The following is an 8,782-nucleotide window of genomic DNA, read 5'->3' as shown; positions in this document are numbered from 1 at the left end:
CCGGATCCAAAATAGTTGTACAAAAACCGAAACTTTGCCAAGCAGGGTGCGAGTTGTGCTGTTGTTGATTCAAACTGTGGTGAGGTTTCTTAAACAAAACTGAGACAAAATTTTCCGAAAGGTAAAAGTATTAGGCGCTGTCTGGTGGAGAAAATGCCGCTTTTTACGAGGTAGAAATGAACAAATTTAATGGGGAAAGTGGCTGGAAAGCATCCTTGTGGATCTATACTTACTTACTTACTTATCCTCATCGGGCCATGAGGACTCTTAAGGCCGGCCAGAAGATTGCGTCATCCATCCCGGTCTGCCGCTGATGCGACCGCACCCCCCATGAATTCCATCCCAGCTGGTTCCTTTCTTTTTCCACAGTTCTTCTCCACGTTTCTCTCGGCCGGCCTCGTCTCCTTCTACCTTCAGGTGCCCACGTTAGTGCAGTCCTCGAGATGTTACTAGGACTAGTCCTCAATATGTGTCCTATCCATCGCCATCTTCTCACTCGTACAAGGGCTGATACCGGCGTACTTCCTGTTGCTTCATTCTGTGGATCTATGTGTTGGTATTATTTACAAAGCTCGTAGTACCTTTATATTTTTATTTGTTTATATAATTTATTCACATCTGTCGTATTGCACTGCCTAATGGGGATGTTATTACCTGACTAAATTTAACTGTTTACTACTGCTACAGAAAAGAGTGCTAAGGATTATTAAAGGCCCGGTTTCACCATCAATGCATTGCGCGCCCCGTGCATCTCTAATTGATTTCTTGCAGTTGAAAATGATCGAAAAGTAGATTCGCCTTGAAATCCGTTTCAATCCACTATTATTGACCTATTCTAGATTCTCAAAAAAGTATAAATAAGTACCTCTGTTATTATAGTTTATCTTTTTGTTGTTATTTCGGTTCGTGTTCCCGATTAGGCTTTCATTTCGATAGTTTATAGTAGCATGTAGATGTTGTGATCGGCAATGGCGGAGAGGGAACGAAGTGCTCGTGTTGGAAGACCTCGTTTACCTGGGACGGCAAAGTACATTCGTCTTCGCGAATCCGTGTTTAATCTCTGGCGAGAACGAAAGGAAAGCCACGGAAAGCTTACAGACAGTGAGTTTGCAGAAGTTCTCCTGCATCGAAGTCATGGAAGGTATTTTTCTGTCATTCGTTTCTTGGCATGTTCTTTCGTTTGAGCGAGCGAGCGAGCCATAGGCTTGAGCGAATACTTCTAATCTGGAGACAGAACCTTATTGGAATTTTTATTTTCTATTTTACTTTCAGAGATGTCAGGGATCCTGTGGCCAGTGGTGATCGTTCATTTCAGGTTTCAACAACTCAAGATGTAGGTAAGCCCATAGGTTGACAGACCGTGTATATTGACGTGTATACATGTATTCTATGTGTATATCCCAGCAATACGTTGAATCGTAATATCTGTTCATCGAATGTCCTCTTGTCATTCTTTTTCTTTCATTTTCCAATAACTAGAAATTTGGATGTTTTGAAAGGGCTCATGCATATTCTGTTATTTATCTAGTTCATTTATTTTGCTTATTTTTTGTTTCATGCAGACTTGATTCCTTTGTGTTCTACACCAGCTCGTGGTATGCCTGATGGACAGCCATTTAATTTGTCTGCAAATTTTTCTAACTCGTAAGTTAGTCTTGTTACATACTTATACGCTTCAAATGGTTGAAGTAATAGTTTTATCTCTTTATTTTACGTGAGGGATTATAATTTTTTCCCAATTGTGATATTTCTTGTACACTTATTGGTCTAGAGCTATGGTCAATGAGAGTATAGACCCTGATGTGGAGTAAACATGTGGTGCAAAATTTTGGAAAATGTCAAATTGTTGGCACTTTTTTCCATAAAAGTTTGTTATGCCAACAAAATGAGAGAAATAAATTGCAAAGCATTTGGCGGGTTGCAAGTGAAAAAACTGAGATTGTCCAACTTTTCACATGTGCGCGACTTAGCACTGATATTTTATCTAATTCCCTTGGATAATTTCATTATTATGGTATAAAATAAATCCACCACATTTTTCCATGATTCATGTATACGCAAGATTATGCCATAAAGTGTTCAAAACTTTGCAGTGTAACCACTTGCCTTTGGCTCCACTTCAGTTTTGTACATTTAACGATGTCATTGCATGGTCTATAAGAGTGTAGACCATGGAAAAATGTGGAAGTTTGGTTCCATCTTCAATATCAATATAATTGTGATAACAGTGAATGACAAATGTTGTGTTTTCTGTAGGGATGTTGATGTAACAGGTGTAACCACAGTCAACCGAAGTGTGTTACCAGTTGTTCAAAACAGTATATTGCTGTCATCAAACAGCTCTTTCAATGCACTTGATGGTAATCCTTTCTCAGTCTTTGAGCCTGAAGAAGAAGATGACAATGACGATGTTGATGATGATGATGATGATGTAGTGTCAGTCGGCTCAGACAAGTCAGCGGATGACCCTGACATTTATGGTTTCTTTACTGAAGACCACCATTTCACAAACAGGTATTGTAGGATTTAAAAAAAATAGAATGAGAGCTTGTCTTTTGGACCAACAGCTCTAAAAATCTGTTTGTATGAGGCAATTGCATGCTATTTCTTTTTTTGGCTTTCCGGATCAGCAAATACTTACCTGGGCCTCTGTGTGCCCCACAGAAGTATCAATTTGTCTTGGATGACAGGAAAGCATTTTTGTAAGCCCTAATTAATTTTAATCAAACCTAACCTTGTACATCAACTGCTCTTTTTATTGTTGTAAGGCTCCTATGTAAGCTACACTGTCCTATAACTTTTGTTTTCACATGACTTTTTCAGACTCAAGTTTGGCTTTCTTGTTATTTTCGTTAAATGTAGTTCTTTATTATTACAGTTATATTCTTTTTTAGGATGTGCCCTGTTATAGAGCAATTCAGACGCATCAGTGACTCTGAAGACAGTGAAGATGATAGCGACTTTGTTGGATTTATTGATTGTGATGAAGATATGGATGCAACGCAGATGTGAGTACATGTGTCTTTTTCATGACCTGATCTGTTCAATGTGCATTACTGGGTGTATTAGGAAAATTTACATTTGTTGTTTCGCTAAGCCTTTGTATTTTCATTTTCTATTTAATGAAAGGGCTGTTTTTTTTTACAACATTTGAAAATTAGACTTTTATGTCAAGCGTTCAGAAATGATAAAGAATACCATTTTAACAAGTCATTATTAAAATCCTGAGAGGGTTTTTCCAGATACTTTACTTTGAATTAGACTTTTTGTGGTGATTGCTACTTAGATCCATGTATTGTTTTTGGAGCAAACACTGTTAAAAAAGAAGAGACTTGAAGGCACAATAATTATTGTCCTTGATTTTTTTTTTTTTTTTTTGCAGTGATGATCACACAAAGCTCCTTTGTGAAGATATGGATATAAGTGTAGATGATGAACGGACACTGACTATGATCCAAGATATGGATGCTTCTGACGTGATCCAAGAAAGTTTACCTGTGCTTGTACAGGAGCACAGTATTGAAGCTGGTAGTTCTCAGGGCATTGTATTCGAAGGTGCCACTCTTCAAGGCTCAGGCAGTGAATTACCAGGGCTACATGCAGAGCAATCGAAAAAGGTGGAGGACAACAAGGAAAATATACTTGCTGCACTGCAGAGCTCTCTGAATGACCTCACAAGCATTGGTGAAGAACTAAGAGATTTTGCCATGCTCCATCAAAGGAGTAGGCACATTGTCTCTGTTGAAAAATTGTTGGAATTGGCTGGTTCCAAGTGTGCTTTTGAGGTGAATGGCTTTGCTTGTCTTGCTGTACTTAATCACAGCACCCACAAAGTTGGTGCAAATGTAGAAGTAACTTCAAGATGTATCAATGGCCATAGCAAGAAGTGGGTGTCCTCTGAGGTGTTAAGTTACAAACAAGGCCAGCCTGTGTATCTGAATGATTCTTTGTTACCTGCTGCAATTCTTGTGTCAGGTAACAACTATGACAAGTTTGGTTTGTTTTGCAAAGCCTTAGGCCTCAGTATCATTAGTAAAAACACTTTCGTGCGGTTCCAGAAACACTGTGCTGCACCAGTCATTGAGGAGGTGTGGGGCGAGATAAACGAGCTTGTCAAAAAAGCCTTCAAAGACTTTCAGGGTGTGTGCCTGTGTGGCGATGGTCGCAACGACTCCCCTGGCCACAGTGCTCGATATTGCGTGTATACAATAATGGAGCACTTCACTAATGTGGTGGTGGATTTCGAAGTTGTGGACAAGAGAGAGACAGGGGGCAATTCTACTACGATGGAAAAGGAGGCGCTGAGAAGGTTGTTAGAAAGAATGGCCACTGTCTTTCCCTTTGGTGAGCTGACAACTGATGCTTCTCCATCCATCATCAAACTTGTGAGGGATTTGAAAGGTATGTAAATATAACTGCAATATTATGGTATCTAAGACCTGACGTGAGATGAGCGATGACTTCATTGCGTTGTCTATGAGTAATCGAAGCCCAAGCTTTTTGTGGCTTATTGGATGACATCCATTATTCATCTATTTGTCGCTGTTCATCTGCAATAGTCAATTTCTAATCAACTGACGATTACATATTGATTATTCATTGATATCATTAGTTCTATTTGATTTATGTCTGGCTAATACTACCAAGGGTTACTTGTTAGTAGCCATCAGGAAACTCTCAACCATTGAACCTGCCACTTCTCTAACCATATGTTGAAGTAATGGATTTCTTCGTAGATTCCCTTTTGGTGAAGTTACAAGTTGTGTCTACTTGACTTCAGTTGTATGTTAATTGTTGAAATGTCAGCTTGTTATATCACAAACCTCAATTTATGCTGTGATTGTTAATCTACCTAGAAAAATTTCCTCAACTTATGGAGCTGTTCCATTCACTAGACATTTGGCACAAAGCCAAGAAACTAAACAAAGCCCTTCATCAGGTGAGTTACTACACTAAAGGTAGTCTTCTAGACCAATAATTATTGTACTTCAGGGCATAGGATTTAAGTATGCATATTATGTCATACAAAGTTTAATAAGCAGTATTTTCAGAGAGGAAAAAATACATTTCACTTTTTTTTTTCCTTGTGGGAGGTGGTGATGGCGAAATGGTTAGTGGGCAGGACTCTGGATTGGTCGACCCAGGTTTGAGCTCTTGCTGGGGCTGTTGTGTTCTAGAGCAAGACACTTTACTCTCCTAGTGCCACCCTCCACCCAGGTGTATAAATGGGTACTGGCAAATAGACAAGAATGCAATGGGGGTGGGGGGGGGGGGTGGGGAAGGGGAAGTTGATACACTTCTAGTCACTTCATACAACAGAAACTGGGATAAGCCCTGTCCTTATTGGTCTCTTGGCTCGAATGCCGACTGAACTAACTTTTATTTGTTACATTAGGCTGCCAAAATAAAAGGCTGCAGTGACCTTCAGGAATGGACCGATTGCATCGTAAATCACTTCTGGTATTGCAGCCAAGATTGCAATGGAAGTGAGGAACAGCTAAAGGTAATGCTCTGTGCCTATCTTGGCCTATTACTTTCACTGCCAGTTCAAATACAGAAGGCAGAGATTGTTAATGATGGAGAAACAATTTAGATTTCTGAAAAAAATGATTATGGAAGCAAACATATTTGACATTATTGTACAAGTTACATTTGTACCTTTATTGTGTAACTCATTGCATAGGAAACGTGGGTTGGCGTGCTGCATCATGTCTGTGGAGAGCATACATGGGCTACAGGACAGTGCAAGCATGATCCCCTAGGTGATGAAAGTGCTAAGAAGTATCTTGAGAAGAATTCTAAAGCTATGGCCGCACTTCGGAAGATTGTTCTTGATCCGAAATGGCTGAGCTCACTTCATTTCTATGTGAATTTCAGGTAATACTTATGTAAAGTTTTTTTTCACAGATGGGTTTGTGGAGGGATTGAAATTATCGAGCATAATTAATCCACCAGTCTAAGAATCTTGTCAGGTATGCAGTGGTTTCATTTAGGGCCAGGCAATGAATTGACAGAACAGCTTCAAGGACGTCTCTGTCTGGTTAGGCTTTCAACACAACATTTATTGCTCCTGCTGCCTGCTACAAATCTTACTGAATGATAAATTGAATCATTTTTTTTTTTACAGACACACCAGTGTATTAGAATCATACAACGCCATGATGACAAAGTATGCCCCCAAAAGAATGGCATTTGAGTAAGTACTGAATTCATTCATATATTTTGTGTTTGATCATCTCTTTACTGGCTGGATTCAACTTAAAGCCGCTCCTCCTAGTTAATACAGAAAGAACAAGACATTTTTTTTATCCAAAAAGAATCTATTATGGGGACAATGACTTGACTTGATGTACATGAAAGTATCAACCATCGCAGTTTCTAAAATTACATAATAAATGGTAATAACTTCACTTTTAGGGTCATAGTGTAATCCGCTTATATATTCCGATTTAATTGATTACTTGATGCATCATCTGATCACTTACAACTAGGTATCCATACTTCATCATGCGGGTGATGATTGCAGCCATTGACCACAATATGCACCTGAACCGCAAGCCAAAGCTTACTAAAGAAGGGAAACAGCAAGGCCATCGGAAGTATTCTAAGAGGTCCCAGAAATTCCACGCAGAGGTTGTCAAGGAGGAAAAGCAATACAGCTATTTTCCATTCCTTGTGTGCAAAATGTTGCATAGGCGATCTGTATACGAGGGAAGTTTCACTTTGCCGTCAGATAGAAACAGCTTTGATCCAAAACAAATTGCTCCCACCATTGGAATGAAGGAACCCCCACCTACAGAGGAATTACTGAAGGGACCCTCTCGCTTCGATAAAAAATCCATTTGAAAACTGACATACAACAACTAATGCCTGTATAAACCCACACCAAGCGAATGGGCTTATAATTTACACATCATTGCTATTTTTTTAACAAAACCACTTAAAATATTATTTTTAAGCTAAATTCAACTCTAGCCAAGTGGCCTCTAGGTTTGCACTTGACTCATTCTCCAAAATTATAATTTTTTTGGCAAAGTATGTGAAATGACGTGAATAAAGTTAATCTCCAATTGTCAGCTTTATGTTCTTTCTTTTTATTATATACCAGGGTTGCCATGGTCATGGAAATGTCGGAAAAACAGACAAAAATAAAAAAATTCAAGTTCAGGGAAGATCTTAGAAGTTTGTAATAGTCAGTGAAAAGTGAGGGGATTACATTTTCTGGCAGAAAAGCATTATTAAAACTGATCAATTTGAATGACATTTGCAGGAATAGCAGTTTTGATCAGGTTTGAGCAGTTTCGAGTTTTTTTTTATTATTCAGCTAGCTAATTTCAGGTCGGTGAAAATTGCCAAGAAGTCAGGGAACATTCAGGGAATTTTTCAGCTACTGATGAGTAGCAAACCTGTTGATACAATGTTTATATTTTTCATTTTATTAACACTCAGGCCAGGCAAGAACCATATTACAAGTTCTAAGCCGACGTGAAAATATTTACTATGTAAAGGGTAGTAGTTTATCCAAGCCACTGCCAAAAAATAATAATTACAGATGTTGAGCAAATTGAAACTAAGGGAACTGGTCAAAACAAGTGAACTCGAGGAGGACCCACCTAGACTAAGTGGGGAAGCTTTACACAACCAATCTTTTGAGCCCGATGGAGTACATGTTATTAGCTTGAAAATTTGACAGGGGACCTTCATTGTTTGTGTGCATATGAAGTTTACATATTATTCAGGCAAACTGCACAAAAACAGTTCACGAAGGAAAGGGGGCAGGAGGGGGGGGGGGGGGGGGGGGGGGTGTAGAAGTGACACTAAGTCTTTCAGTGGAGTGGTGGGTCCTGTCTGTGTAAATCAGTTTTGACCAGCTCCCTAAAGGTTAGTTGGATATGACTGATTAACAGTTTTTTGTGGCTTAGTTGTTTCTAAATCCCATGTATCTGCCATCAGCAGAAGGGTAAGCCTGCCGAATCAACCTTACTACACAGGCAGGTAGGACACGCCTGTTTCCCCTACCCAACTTGCCATACTTCCATAGAGCAAACTGGCGATAAGCTGCTTTGCGAAAACTTTCCATTGAGAAATTGAACTCATCTGCCCTAATGTCACACCGTGCTTTGATGCACACCTCAAGAATATCTCTGTCGAGACAAATATTGTTGAATGTTCTGTAAGAAGTGATACATTGTCGCTTCTTACAGCAAACATTTTCCTGTTCAGTTTCCATGGGAACGCAGACACGACATTGACACCATGGAAGGTCACTCGGGGGTGAAGGTTCCTCAGGTAAGTTCTCCGCAACCAGTTGTTTAGCAAAATCTAAACTGCCCCTGCCCATACTCAATAATCTAACCAGCAGGCTATCCTTGGCAGACTCATCCAGTCCTTGAATGAATTCCTATAAGCATATAGATTGAAAATAAATTAAACAAGGACTATGAAAATGTGTGAACCTCTGAGCTTTCTTTTATAACTACTATTTTTGTAATTATTGCCAATGTAACATAAGTTTATATTTTCTCTGGGAGCAAATTACTTTGAATTCAGAATCACTCCACACTAAAGAGTTGCAAGACAGACGCGCCATGTTTACATAAAACACATGTCTGATATAAACTCCAAGTATTCTGGTTGTGTATAGTGCAACTGGGATTGTAGAATAGACCTAATCGGCTAACTCAATGTTGTACCCAATTCAAACCCTTTGAGAATAAAACTTTTTGTTCCAGGTATTTCCATATCATTTAAATATGAATGCTACATTATCATGCAAATACAA

At 39.1% G+C, this 8,782-nt stretch overlaps 1 protein-coding gene across 1 annotated transcript; it reads left to right on the top strand.

The window, feature by feature from the left end:
* Positions 1-968: 968 nt before the first annotated feature.
* On the top strand, positions 969-6,861 carry LOC137989018 (uncharacterized). The gene is made up of 11 exons (XM_068834935.1): positions 969-1,141; positions 1,273-1,337; positions 1,563-1,644; positions 2,257-2,514; positions 2,895-3,008; positions 3,383-4,401; positions 4,857-4,939; positions 5,396-5,503; positions 5,684-5,877; positions 6,128-6,196; positions 6,492-6,861. The coding sequence occupies exons 1-11, from the start codon at positions 969-971 to the stop codon at positions 6,844-6,846; spliced, it is 2,520 nt and encodes an 839-aa protein (XP_068691036.1). The 3' UTR covers positions 6,847-6,861.
* The last annotated feature ends 1,921 nt before the right edge of the window (positions 6,862-8,782 follow it).

Source organism: Montipora foliosa, unplaced genomic scaffold, assembly GCF_036669935.1.
Source record: "Montipora foliosa isolate CH-2021 unplaced genomic scaffold, ASM3666993v2 scaffold_437, whole genome shotgun sequence".
In the NCBI taxonomy this organism is placed as follows: Eukaryota; Metazoa; Cnidaria; class Anthozoa; order Scleractinia; family Acroporidae; genus Montipora; species Montipora foliosa.
Note: the sequence above shows the minus strand (reverse complement) of the source record. Positions and strands in the feature narration are given on the sequence as shown.

Excerpts from the sequence above, each read along its gene's own strand:
- LOC137989018 (XM_068834935.1), top strand. The coding sequence starts at position 969 with ATGGCGGAGAGGGAACGAAGTGCTCGTGTTGGAAGACCTCGTTTACCT. Across the intron at positions 3,009-3,382 it reads GATATGGATGCAACGCAGAT|TGATGATCACACAAAGCTCC; the intron begins GTGAGTACATGT and ends TTTTTTTTGCAG. Across the intron at positions 4,940-5,395 it reads TAAACAAAGCCCTTCATCAG|GCTGCCAAAATAAAAGGCTG; the intron begins GTGAGTTACTAC and ends TTGTTACATTAG.